The sequence below is a fragment of the Ursus americanus genome, chromosome 10 (genome assembly GCF_024610735.1).
Source record: "Ursus americanus isolate L20-20 chromosome 10, mUrsAme1.1.p, whole genome shotgun sequence".
NCBI classification, from domain to species: Eukaryota; Metazoa; Chordata; class Mammalia; order Carnivora; family Ursidae; genus Ursus; species Ursus americanus.
The window spans coordinates 53,386,820-53,400,572 of NC_142136.1; the positions used below are offsets into that span (position 1 = coordinate 53,386,820).

At 40.8% G+C, this 13,753-nt stretch overlaps 2 protein-coding genes across 2 annotated transcripts in view; one reads left to right on the top strand and one right to left on the bottom strand.

Annotated features, from left to right (window-relative positions):
* NUFIP1 (nuclear FMR1 interacting protein 1) overlaps positions 1–833 on the bottom strand; it is a 43,791-nt gene extending 42,958 nt beyond the window's left edge. Inside the window, exon 1 of the mRNA XM_045796775.2 lies at positions 382–833. Within this exon, the coding sequence (XP_045652731.1) occupies positions 382–787 (406 nt within the window). The 5' untranslated portion in view covers positions 788–833. The remainder of the gene's footprint in view (positions 1–381) is intronic.
* Positions 834–908: 75 nt separating this feature from the next.
* The window catches only part of GPALPP1 (GPALPP motifs containing 1), a 35,624-nt gene continuing 22,779 nt past the window's right edge, over positions 909–13,753 (top strand). Inside the window, exons 1-3 of the mRNA XM_045796776.2 lie at positions 909–1,095; positions 11,775–11,907; positions 12,707–12,805. Coding sequence (XP_045652732.1) covers positions 1,008–1,095; positions 11,775–11,907; positions 12,707–12,805 — 320 coding nt within the window. The 5' untranslated portion in view covers positions 909–1,007. The remainder of the gene's footprint in view (positions 1,096–11,774; positions 11,908–12,706; positions 12,806–13,753) is intronic.

Genomic DNA, 13,753 nt, shown 5'->3' on the forward strand with positions numbered 1-13,753 from the left:
AAAACTGCACTATCTATCATTCTTCTTTGCTTTATCTCTCTCCATAAAACTCATTGCCTTGTAATACACGCTGCTTTATTCTGTCTTCCTCCACCAGCAAATAAATGTAAAGCTCCACAAAGATAGGGATTTTTGTATGTTTCGTTCACTGCTATATTCCTAGTTTCTCGTGCATCGTTGGAATCAATAAATAACTGCTGAACTGACTGAACAGACGGGGGGGGGGAACATTACTGTCCGACAAACTGTGAGACATTACTGAACAGACTCCAAGAGTGCAAGGCAGAATCAGAAGGAGAGAGAGGAAAAAGGGGAAAGTGGGAGAGGGAAGAAGGGGAGAAGAAAAGTAAAGGGGTGGTAAAGAGAGGAGTAATAGCCTACCTGGAGCGTTCTGATGCCCAGGAAAGACACCAGGAGACTGTCTCCAGTACCATGATGTCGAAGCCTGGAAATTCCAAGAAGGCTGGCCGTTGAGGTGAGGCTGAGAATCAAGGGGGGACTGGGCGTCGAAGGGAGGCTGCGACCCGGGAAGAATCTGGGTGTCGAAGGGAGGAGGTGCCTCAGGGAGAGCCTGGGCCTCCTGGGGGGGCTGCTCCTCCGAGGAAGGCTGCGACCCTGCTACGGGAGGCGACGATGAAGGTGGCGGCGGCGGCGGCGGCAGCATTGCCCAGAGCATCCAGTTGTCCCGCAGCGAAGCAGTGTCGCTCAGAGGCCCCAACGTGGGGGTCAGCTCAGATGGTGGAAACCACCCCGCAGAAGTCACGAAATCACTAGCCGGCTCAGCCATGCCTCCCGCCAGGTAGGGAACCCAGCATGCGAATGTGGAACAAGCCTTAGGCGTCACTTCCGTTCTCGCGAATTACACGACTCTGCCAACCACGGGCTGCTACGTCATTGGTAGGCGCCGGGAAAGCTTCCTGCATTTGCGACGGATCCCGGGCTGCCTTAGGGTAGACCTGTCTCTGCGTGGTTAGAGTTGTACGCCTGATCAGTGTCCGCTACCTCGGATGGCGAGGGATCTGATCGGGCCGGCTCTGCCGCCCGGCTTCAAGGCCCGCGAGACAGCGGAAGACGAGGAGCGAGACCCCAGCCCTGGTAAGCGGCTGCGTGTACGCTGGCCGCCAGGCCCGCCTGCCCCTTCTCTGGCCCGGCCCCACTCTTTGAATAGAGGTCCAAGGCCTGAAAAGGCGGAGCGGTGGCAAGTGGGCGCGGGCGACCCGAGCTAACTTTGCTTTTTTAGCCGTAGCGGGCAGGGGAGGGGGCTGGTCATCATTACAACGATAATGTAGTCTCATTTAGCGCTGAATGGGCTAAACGATCGATACACAATGAGTCATTTAATCCTCCTTGCAACTGTATAAGGTAAAGGTTCTTATTTGCATGTTACAAACACGAACACTGAGGCCCAGGCTGTTGCCCAGATCACAGAGCGGGTAAACGGTGGAGCCCGATTTAGAACACAGCCAGTGCTCCTAACCTCTGTGCCACATTGCCTTCTGACGTACAACGCCCTTGGCTCTTGCAGAAGATGCTTTGCTCCCTAGCCCCCGACCTGCCTTCCTAGCCTCTCTTTCTGTCGTTGTATCTAACACACACACAGCCCAGTGCTGACACCAGTCCGGGTTTCTGCGCCGTTCCTCAATTCTCTGGGCTCTTTTTGGCCTCACTCCACTTCTTGACATACCCTACAAACTCCTGCCCCATTCTCCAGGCCCAACTTCAATGGCAGTGAAGGCTTCAGTGAAGCATTTCCAGTTTCTCCCAAGAATTGTCCCGCCTTCCTTTTTCCCCCACGGGGTTTTCTTCTACGTAATTACGTAGCATATTTAATACACTTTTTAAAAATAACCTGTGACATATCCGCCTCACCATTGCAGTATGATCTTCGCGATTTAACGCAGAGTGGGCACTTCGTATTTACCAAATAAATGCTTCCTATCTATCTCCGTTAATGTTTGCTCTAATTTGTAGACTGGGATTGACACCAAAGTTGGAAAAGAGTAAAGCTGGAAAACTAACCCTCTCATTTCTTTTCTTTCTTTCTTTCTTTCTTTCTTTCTTTCTTTCTTTCTTAAAAGATTTTATTTATTTGAGAAAGAGTAGAGAGTGAGTGAGAGGGAGAGAGAGCATAAGCTGGGGGGAGAGGGAGAATCAGACTCCCCGCTGAGCAGAGCTCCATCCCAGGATCCCAGGACCCTGAGATCATGACCCGATCAATGGGAAGGCAGCCGCTTAAGGCACTGAGCCACCCAGGCGCCTCTACCCTTCTGATTTCTTAATCTAATTTTCATTCTTTGACTAAACCAGGTTGGCGGTGGCAGCGGCAGAGCCATGTCTTCAACCTAGAGATTTTCTTCCAGATCTCCTTTCTGTTATAACGGCTAACAAGTCATGTTTTTATTTTTAGCAAGGAAGGATCCGTTCAACTAAAGTTGAGGAAAAGTGGGGTTAACCAGGTTTTTAGTTGGGTTTCTACATGTATGTTGTTTTTGGTTCACCATTTTCCCTGATTTTAAACCAAAGCCGGATTTGCAGGTAAATAACCACTGTCTCCCAAATAGGTACTTTTATTATGATTGGCTTCCATCATTCTGCAGATTTATTTCAGGTACTCCTTTCTCCATCCACTCTCTAATGTTTGTTTATTTTGTGTATTCCTTCTCTTCTCACCCCCACCCTCAGCACTTAACACTGTGTGTGTATGTACCCCCCTCTATCTTGACCAAGTTTTCCCCCTGCCTGGCACAAGAAAGATCTTTGGTAGCTATTTTTTGGCCACTTCTTCACCAAGCACAATCTCTTGCACACAGCATATCATTTTTAACACATAAAATCCCCCCTACTATAATTCCATTCCCTTCGTAACCTCCTAGATGGGTGATCCTAAAACTGTTGCCAAAAAAAAGTCTTGAGATATTTTTTATCTCATTATTCTTCTGTCTGGTTTCTTAAGGAGTTTATCAGTACCAGTACCCTTGAAATACACTTGGTCTCACCATAGAAGTTCCCTTGGTGCCATCTTCCAGTTGCTACCTGCCTCCCCATCCCTCTTTCAACCAAAGGGTAACTACTGTCTTGACTTATCATAGATTGGTTTTGTGTGCTTTATGTAAATGGAAAAATACATTATGAACTCTTTTGTAACTGGCTTCATATTTTGGCATAACATTATTTTGTGAGATTCATAATGTTGATGAACTATTGTGGGTGTTACTCCAGATTGTTTATTGTCACGGCTGTCTAGCAGTCTATTGTGTGAATGTTCTGCAGCTTCCTTACCCATTTTACTCTTGATGGACTTTTGAGTCATTTACCTTTTTGGCTGTTAATAAAGTCCCGCTATGCCTTATAGTACATGTCTTTTAGTGAACACATGTTGCATTCCTTTTGAAATTTTTGGATCACTGGATATGCATCTATTCAGCTTTAGTGGATACTGCCAAACAGTTTCCAAAGTAGTAACAATTTACACTCCCACCAGCCTGGATGAGAATTCTCATGATTCCATATTCTCATTTAGTTGTTTCTGTCTTTTTAATCTGATGGTTTGTAGCAGTATCTCATGGTAGTTTTAATTTGTAGTTCTCTGATAACAGATGAAGTTCACTACCTTTTCAGTTGTTTTTTTTTTTTTTTTGAAATGCGGATGAGTGTCAGTCTTTTGTTCATTTTTCCACTGATCTGTCTGCCTTTCCTTACTGACCTATTGAGTTCTTTATATAGTTTTGACAAGTCATTTTTCAGTTATATGTGTTGGAAATATCTTCTCTAATTCTCTGGCTTGTCTTTTCACTCTCTCATTAGTATGTTTTGAGGAACAGAGGTTTTTAGTTTTAACATAGTCTGATTTTTAGATTTTTTTTTCTTTTATGGTTATAGCTTTTTGTAACCTATTTGAGTAGTCTTTGCCTCCTCTAAGGTGATAGAGTTGTTCTCCTTCATTTTATCCTACAAGCGTTACTGTTTTAACTTTCACATTTATATTTGCGGTTTATCAGGAATTGATATTTGTGTATGGTGTGAGGTAGGGGTGAAGATTTATTTTTTTCCTCACTGATATCCAGTTGATCCATCACCCTCCCTTCTCCACCATACTGTAATATCACCTTCTTTATAAATCATGTGACAGTATATGTGCACCTAGTTTTTTCTTTTTCATTCTGATAAAATATACATAACATTTACCATGCTAACCATTTTTAAGTGTATCATTCATCATTAAGTACATTCACATTGTGCAACCATCACCACTATCCATTTCCAGAACACTTTTCCTCTTGCAAAACTGAAACTCTGTACCCATTAAACAGTGAGTCCCCATTCCCACATCCCCCAGCCCCTGGCAATCACCATTCTACTTTCTGTCTCCATGAATTTAACTACTCTAGGTCTCTCATATAAGTGGAATCATACAGGGGCGCCTGGGTGGCCCAGTTAATTAAAAGTCCGCTTTGGCTCAGGTCATGATCCTGGGTCCTGGTATTGAGCCCTGTCTCAGGCTCCTGCTTCTCCTTCTGCCCCTTCTCACTGGCGCATGCGTGCTCTCTCTCAGATAGATAAATAAATAAATAAATAAATAAATAAATAAATAAATATCTTTAAAAAAATAAGTGGAATCATACAGTATCTATCTTTTTGTGACTGGCTTATTTCACCTACCATAATGTCTTCAGGGTTCATCAGTGTCGTAGCATGTGCCAGAATTTCCCACAGGTGGGAATTCTTAAACCCAGTCGGGTATCTCTCCTTTGTTCCTCATACTCAGCTACCTCCCTGAAAAGATCACTGACAGAATTCGGAGGAGGGAGTGGGCACACAGTTCTGGGATGGAACAAATCAACTTTGTTCAAATACTCTAGAATATCGAATGCTGGGAAATGTCTCCTCAGATCATGTCATTAGAAAAACTTGAGGTGGACATGTTTTCTCAAGACCAGCCCATATACTGCAGATGCTGCTTTGTGGAAGCTAAGTGGAGCCTTGACTATTTTGACTTCAACTCCAGACGACTCATGTGCAATGACCTTCACCTCCACTAATTTTAGCTGTATTTGTAATCACACACTGGACTCTTCCGTCTCTGAAAACTTAAATTCATATTTCATTCAGAGCAAGAGCCCCTTATTCAGCCATCATTCTCACTCAGTTATTCCCGTTATACTTGTTTTTTTAATTTGTTTTATAACCTCATTAAACTATGCAGTCTCTGCCCTCTGTCCTTTTTGGCCTCCTTCTTTTAATCACTTCTGCCCCTGCTTAGACTTCACGATCCATCATTCACTCTCTTGAAGAATTTTCAACTGCCTTACCCATTCGGGATTCTGTTAAACCCATCCGGCAACCGGCAAAAACCCAGCTCTGGATGAATCCAAATGTTGACCTCTCATGAGCCTACGTCCAGCCTTCCCAGTGCTGCTAGAAAAAAACCTCAGACTTCCAAAGGCTCATGTTACCAAAAATCACAGGCTCCTCCCCAGTTGGGTTCTCAGCTCTGCCCAACAATCCTCAGAGGCTTCCTCATGCAGCTCTCTTTCCCCATTATCAACCATGGTTTTTTTAAAAGCCTCTTTTTCTTTCTGAAACTATCTCCCTCTACTTTGCTGAAGGAATAAATGCCATCTTAAAAGAACTTCCTCAATTTTCTGTCACTATGCCTAAGACTTTCCTGAATTTATGCCCTGCATTTTTGTCTTCCCTTTTATTATAGTAGAAAAGGTACACTACCTTCTTCTAAGGCTAGTCCTGCCATTTTTACTCTGAATCCCTTCCCTTATTTGTTCTCAGGGCTCCCTGCCCGTAACATTTGACCAAAGCATTCCAGTTTTTCCCATCTTTATGAAAACTCTGCTCTACATCCCCCTGTAGCTAGTATTCTTTCTCTCTGGATCCTCTCCATTTTCTCCTTACCCACTGTGTTGTAGCTTCATAACCCACTACATTCTGGCTTCTGTTCTGGGCAGTCAACTGAGAATGCTGTCACTAATTCCACTGTGAAAATAGATGAAGACCACCCACCAATTGTTCTTCAGCACATTTTGCTAAATCAAGGCACTCTTTTTAATCCTGACCTTGTTTGACCTCACAGCAACATTTAACCCCATAGATCCCTCCTTTCTTTACATTCTTGGTTCCAGCCCCCTGATCACATTTTAGTTTTCCTAAATGTGGTAGGCCCTTACGCTTCCAGTTCTTTGGAGATGTTTTTGCCTCTGCCTGGACTGCCCTCCTTCCAATCCTCACCCCTTTTGTCCAGCCAAGTCACTTGAATCCTTCAGCCCCACCCCAACCATCACGTTCTCTAGGAAACATTCTCTGACATAACTGTCTATTCCCTAAAAAAGACTGAGTTGGGTTCTCCTTACTGATATTTCCATGCCTAATCTTGTCACAGAATCAGCCGTCTTTTCCTATAAAGGACCAAATAGTAAACATTTTGGGCTTTGCAGGTTAACAGGCAAAATCAAGATTACTGTGAAGTATGTATACAATAAGAGAAAACAAATTTTCATAAATTTTTGTTGAAATTCAGAACATAAAGGAGTACAATTTTATTGTAGTATATAAGTCTACTAATGAGAAGAATGGGATTGCTTTTGGTGGGAATAATGTTTTGTTTAATTGGGGTTCTAGGTTAGTGTTCCCTACCATCAGAGTCCATTACTGATCTGTAATGAGGGTTGTTTTTTGAGAGAGAGAGAGAGAGGTCATGTGTACGTGGGGTTGGAGGGGTAGGCAGAGGGAGAGGGAGAGAGAGAATCCCTAGCAGGCTCCAAGCCCAGTGTGGGCCCGATGCAGGGCTTAGTCTCATAATCCTGCAATCATGACCCAAGCAGAAATCAAGAGTCAGATGTTTAATCAAATGAGCCACCCAGGTGCCCCTGTAATGAGGTTTTATATACTGTCCTGAGTACATTATTTTTCTGTGCATAATTTTGTGTTATAGAAATTACAAGGGAAAAATAATGAAATATAAGGCATAACCCCTATTCTCATTGAATGTATTATCTGTTTGTAAAATTACCATTGCAGTGGGAGAGCTGCCTTAATAATTATAGTATAGCATTACTGTTTTAGGACAGAGATGAACTAGTTCATTACAAGTGCCTAAAATAATTTTGAGGCAGTTTATACTGTTCTAAAGAAGGGTACCGATAAAAAAAAGTGAAGCCAGATGTGTCCTTAATTTTATTAGAAAGTCTATAGTGTGGCTTATTCCAACTTGTATTTTCAGAATTCTTTCTCCTTTTTAGGTCACTGTCTCTTAGTATTCTGTTACTTTGTTATATAATAGTTATTACTTTTGATACAACCCAAGTGGGATCTCACTCTTATTACATTATTTTTCCTGTGATCATTTTTTAAAAATAAGGCTTTGCATTCTTTTCAGATGAGTTTTATCTTCATCTGTTTAACTATTCTCTTTTTTATATAATACCTCACTTGTTTCTTTAAAAATTTAAGGCAAATTTATCTGTTGGTTATAATACCAAGGACAACACGTATTTAGACCGTTTAGTCTTTTAATCATTTGAACTGTATAGAAGAATAGTAAAATCTCTTCTTTTTTTCTTTTAAGATTTTATTTTTTAAGTAATCTCTACACCCAACTGGGGGCTTGAACCTACAACCCTGAGATCAAGAAACACAAGCTCAATGGACTGAGTCAGCCAGGCACCCCGTAAAATCCCTTCTTGATCCAAACCAATCCAAAATTAGCCAGTTAATGTCAAATTGACAAATTACATTGGTAGTACTCTCATATAAGAAAAGTTGGAAGCGAAAGAGAAGAAAGTCTCCTCTTTAATATGTAGAATGAAGAGGAAGATGTAAGAGCCAATCATTATGAAAGGGAAGTGTAATCCTCCAGTCTTCTTCATGGTAAAGCTCATCCTCCAGTCTTCATGATGACCTCTAGAATTTTGAAGAAGGGGGTATTTATGGAAGGTGGTATCCTCCCCTTCTTGCTGTAGTCTAAAAGGTGTTTTCTCTAGGAATTAATATACATAAAGAGATAATTAGAAATTAGTAAAGACATTATTCATTAAGGCTACAAATCAGATATGATCTCCACATATAGTTGGGGAAACTCACATACTAACTTCAGTCATTCTTTTGTTGTTGTTGTTAAAGATTTTATTTATTTATTCGACAGAGATAGAGACAGCCAGTGAGAGAGGGAACACAAGCAGGGGGCGTGGGAGAGGAAGAAGCAGGCTCCCAGCGGAAGAGCCTGATGTGGGGCTGGATCCCAGAACGCTGGGATCACGCCCTGAGCGGAAGGCAGACGCTTAACGACTGCGCCCCCCAGGCGTCCCTAACTTCAGTCATTCTTGAACAGGAGTTGGAGATATGGATCCTATCCCTTAATTCTTAATGTTTTCTTCTTTTTGCTTCTTGATTGTTCTTTTCTAGGCATACTGTATTACTAGTTGAGCATGTTCTAAAATTCCTACCTTTATTTAATGACATGTAGAAGAATATTGAAAAAAATGCATCAAATTTTTTAAGATAAAAATTTGGATTTTTAAGTCAACTTATTGTATACTATTTGTTCTATAAAAATACATCAAGAGGGGATAGGAAAAAATGTTCAGAAATAGACCAAATGTTCCAAAACTGGCCCTAATGTTTTCCCCTCAGCTTTATACCCGTGTACCCAAGTACCGCTGGTAGTGCCACTGACATGTTTAGTGGTCATGTTAAACTTAAAATGTGAAAAGCAAACTCTTGGGGCACCTGGCTGGCTCAGCGAGAAGAGCTTGCAGCTCTCGATGTTGGAGTCATGAGTTCAAATCCCATGTTGTGTGCAGAGGTTACTTAAATAAATAAACTTTAAAAAAAATTTTTAAAAAAAAGATGTGGAAAACAAACTCTTGACTCTTCCCCCAAATCTGCTTCCCTCTTAGGCTTCCCCATATTAGAGAATAGCATTACTGTCCTCCTGGCTAGCCAGTCAGGCCAGAATCCTAAGACATCCTTAAGTCCTTTTTTTTTTTTCTTTGTTTTTTTCCTCACTTCCTTCATCCAGACCATTAACAAGTTCTCTTTGCTCTTCCTTCAAATTATGTTGGAAATCAAACCATTTCTTGCCAGCTTTCTAACTCCTCTACCTTACTCCCGATCCCCCAGTCTATTGTCCATAAGCAGACAGGTATTTAAAAAAATAATAATAATAATTCAGATGATGTCTCTCCAGATTTAAAACCTCTCAGTGACTGCCTATTATTAAAATCCAAACTCCTTACCAGATCTCATATTAGTATGTTTTAAGTGCTTACTGTATGCCAATTACTATGTTAGATGCTGTGCATGTGTTAACTGACGTAATCTTCACAACAGCCTCGTGAGATTGGAAATATTATTAACCTCATTTTACAGATCAAGAGTATAACACGGGATGGTTAAATAACATCGAGGGGCGCCTGGGTGGCTCAGTCAGTTGAGCGGCCAGCTCTTGGTTTCAGCTCAGGTCATGATCTCAGGGTTGTGAGATCAAGCCCCGTGTTAGACTGCCACTCAATGAGGGGCAGGGACTGTCTGCTTGAGATTCTCCCTCTCCCCTCCCCCCAGTTGCATGTGCGTGCTCGCTCTCTCTCTCTTTTTCTGTCTCTCTCAAATAAATAAATAAATCTGTAATAAATAAATAACACCCAGATCACACAGCTAGTTAGCAGCTAAGCTGGAATGCAAAGCCAGGGTCTGACTCCAAAGCATACAGTCTGGCCCCTTTAAACTATCCCAACTTCATCTTGTCATTTTGCTAACTTGGCTTTAGCTAGGCAAGTCTTTTTGTCCTTCAAGCATATCAAGCTTGTTTCCTCCATAGGACTTTTGCACTCGCTATTTCTCCATCTAGAATGTTCTTTCCTCAGATTTTTGGGTGGCTACTGTCATCTCATCATTGAAGTCTCCATTTAAAGTTGTTTTCTCTGAGAGGCCTTCCCTAACCTCTGTCTTTAAAATTACTTTTCCACATATTCACAGTCACCCTTTGCTTCCTTTTTAAGTTTGTTTTTGTAGAAGTATTTACTTAGTATTTGTTGGATGGGTAGATGTTGAGTCTTTGTTGAATGTTGTCTAGTATAGTGATTAAGGGTATAGGCTCTGAAATCAGACTCCTGGGCTCATATCCCAACTCCCCTGTTTAATTGTGTGAAGTTGGGCAAGTTGCTTTCTGCTTCAGTTTCCTCATCTGAAAGATAAAAGTAATAATACTTCCCTAATAGAATTGTTGTTAGAATTTAAAAGTTTATGGTTAATGCATGTGAATCTTTTTTTTTTTTAACTCCCGACCCTGAGATCAAGACCAGAGCTGAGATCAAGAATCAGACACTTAATAATGATATACTATATGGTGACTAACATAACATAAAAAAAAAAAAATCAGGTTTCAGGGCGCCTGGGTGGCTCAGTCAGTTAAGCGTCTGCCTTCAGCTCAGGTCATAATCCCAGGGTCCTGGAATCAAGTCCTGCATCAGGCTCCTTGCTTAGCAGGGAGCCTGCTTCTCCCTCTGCTGTTCCCCGTTTGTGCTCTCTCTCTCTCTTTCTTTGACAAACAAATAAATAAAATCTTGAAAAAAAAAAAGAATCAGAAACTTAACCAGCTGAGCAACCCAAGTGCCCCTGCATGTGAATCTCTTAAAACAGGGCATAGAAGGGGTGCCTGGCTGACTGAGTCAGTGTAACGTACAACTCTTGATTTCAGGGTTGTGGGTTCAAGCCCTACGTTGGGTGTAGAGCTTACTTTTTTAAAAACATGCATAGCGTTATCAGAACTCAAGACATGTTATTTCTCTTTTATTTGTTATTTTCAGGTTATTGCTGTTATTAATATTGAATGAATCGCATACCAGGGAAGCTCTTTGGAAAATCATATTTTCAGGCCCTACTCCAGGCCAGCTGAATCAGAATCTCTGTCAAAAAGGCCCAGGAATCTCTTTTAAAACGTATTTTGGCAGTTGTGATAAACACCCGGGCTTGGGAGCTGTGGCAATAGAGTTTGGCATCACCGCTCAGGTTCAGCGTAGACAGGTGTGACACCGTGACATTATGCAGGGGCATTATGCAGTAATTTGTAATTTTGCTAAGTTGTAAAGGGACAGCAAGTCATTGTGGTGAGTGGGTCCAGAAGACTCCCACCCACCGCCCTGGCATCCCTGTCCTGGTACAGCCTCATTCTCTTCTCTGTGTCTCTATAGTAAGCAGTGAAGCTTAGAGTGTGACTCTAATTTTTGTTTCTGCTTGAAAAATCATCTCAAAAAGAAAACGGAGAAGTACGATGATGTCAGTAAAGATACTTTTTAAAGTGGTGGTTCTTCATCAGAAACCAGAATGGATAGTTTTGATTATTGATATGTTAGAGTATGGAATGGCAAATTCGTTGCTTGGTTAGCACCGTGGCATGAATATTGTCGACCAAATGCTGTCTGTAAGAACAGAAATTCATGAAACTATCTTGGCAGTTGCACCAACCAAAATTGCAACCAGTGCAGAAATTGTAAGATGTCAGGGAAGTTACATGCCATTGTTAGAGTTACAAGTTTGGGTGTTAATTTTTTTGTGAATCTCATACTACAAAAGACACGATTTCTGCCTTTCTGGAGTTAGAAAGACAAGACCACTGCACACAAAACAGGAACAAGTGAGATTAAAGTTCGTAATAAGTGATAGCCAGCGAGTGCTGTGAATTTCGAAAAGAAAATATAAAATGTCAGCGAGGCGATTCATTGAAACAGTTGGGGCTAGTGAGGACTTACGCAAGACATTTTCTTTAGTTGCAGGACCAGCTCTGCCTCCTAATTATAAAAGCAGTAGCTCAGAGTCCTCAGACAGCGATGAGGACAGCAGTTCGTTGTATGAAGAAGAAAATCAAGAATCTGAAGAAGATGACACCGGTCCAGCAGCAAGGTCAGTCACTTACATTAAATGATAAACCAAGCTTCACACCTAGTATACGTTGGCTGGAACATGCAGCTAGTCAGGGGACACCATACCTGTATTTTTACAGCACAAGAAGAAAGCCTTTCACACGCTATTGCCTTATGAACTATACCTTTGAGAAAGAAACTTATCCTAGTAGCAGATAGCTGTGCAGGTACCTAGGATTTCAATTAAATTCTTATAGAAAGGATTTTTCCTGAAGGTATTACTGAAGTGACTATTTCTAAATAAGCCATAGCATTTCTTTGAAAAATTATTTATGCAGTGGATGGTTTTTGCTTAAGTAAATGAATGATTTCCCTCTATCTTACTTACCATAGGTGCATGTAAAAAAGAAGTGGAATCTTTGTTTAGTATGGGGTAGCAAGGTTTTTTTGATACATTTTAAAGATTCTGAGACAGAAGTAGCTACTTAGAACCCTGCCTGAATGAGATTAATATCGAGAGTCATGCTTTTTGCTCAAAAATATTCAGCATGTAGACTGTTCAAAACCTCAGCAAATGGAATCTTTAATTAACACTGGAGAAAATTTAGGAAACTGATTAAGTATTCCTGCCATAGAGAATTAACCAATCTCTAGTCTAGGCCAAAAATAAATTCCAAGGAAAGGTTAGTGTAAGATCTGTGATATCCATTTGTTCTTATTGGGCAAGATTAATTGATTGTTTCAGTAGTTCTACAGCTAGTTGGAGTTAGTGCTTCTTTTAAAACTTTAAATTTCTCTGTGAAAAAAAATTGCATAAAGTTGCGCTACTGTGTTTTTAGAAAACAGAGGAGAAATCAAGATGACGATGATGATGATGAAGGGTTTTTTGGACCAGCTCTTCCTCCTGGATTTAAAAAGCAGGATGATTCTCCTCCAAGGTGATAATGTGTGATAGTTCAAGCCTGTCTTTTCTCAATATTTCCATTAGTGTTAGTTAATTCACTGAAGAGTTGTTCGAATGTTGTTTAACTTACAGATTTATCTAACATTTGAAATGCATAGGGAAAAATCGTTGTTTCCTATAACAAAAATTATTTAATTGCGTATAAATACTTTTGTAGTTTATAAAAAAACTTCCACATCTCTTCGTTGATGCTCACGAGAGTGTTTTGTAGTAGATTGACTGGAACATTATCCTTCTTCCCCCCTTTTTTTAAATAGATAAGATTGCATACGTAGTGAGTATCCTGTCTGGCCTGGGGCTGGAATCCTGGTATTTGATGCTTTCTTAGTCATTGGGTGATAGAAGAAACAATTCCTGTATGCCACGTTAAACAATTTGACTAACTTCTCTGTACCTCAAATTTCCCATCTGAAAAATAAAATAATAACAAGTGCCTTTCAAAATTGTTGTGATGATTGTAATTTCATATTTACGTACATATACACGTGTGTGTGTATGTCTCTTACGTGATGCCTGGCCCCAAGTAAGTATATAGTAAGTATTGGTTCCTGTCTTCTTCTCAGAATTGTAAAATTTTTAAATGCTGAATATAAAATTGTGCACCAAATTGTTTATACTTCAGAACACTATCACTAATACGCAAGAGCAACTAGAAAAGGCTACTGTACATTTTACATTCAAACTTTGTAATCACATTCATCAGCTCCAATTTTCATATTACTTTGATCCTTTTAGAATTAACAGGGATAGACTCTCTACTGATTTTGTATGGCCCCTAAGTCAAGGATAATCTGTAAGGGGTCATTTAAAAAACAAAGACGGGCATGCCTAAGAGCCCCATAGATGGCCTTCAAAGCCTAAAATGTCCTATCTGGCATTTTAGAGAAAATTTGCTGACCACTGGGACAGAACATTCCTTTCA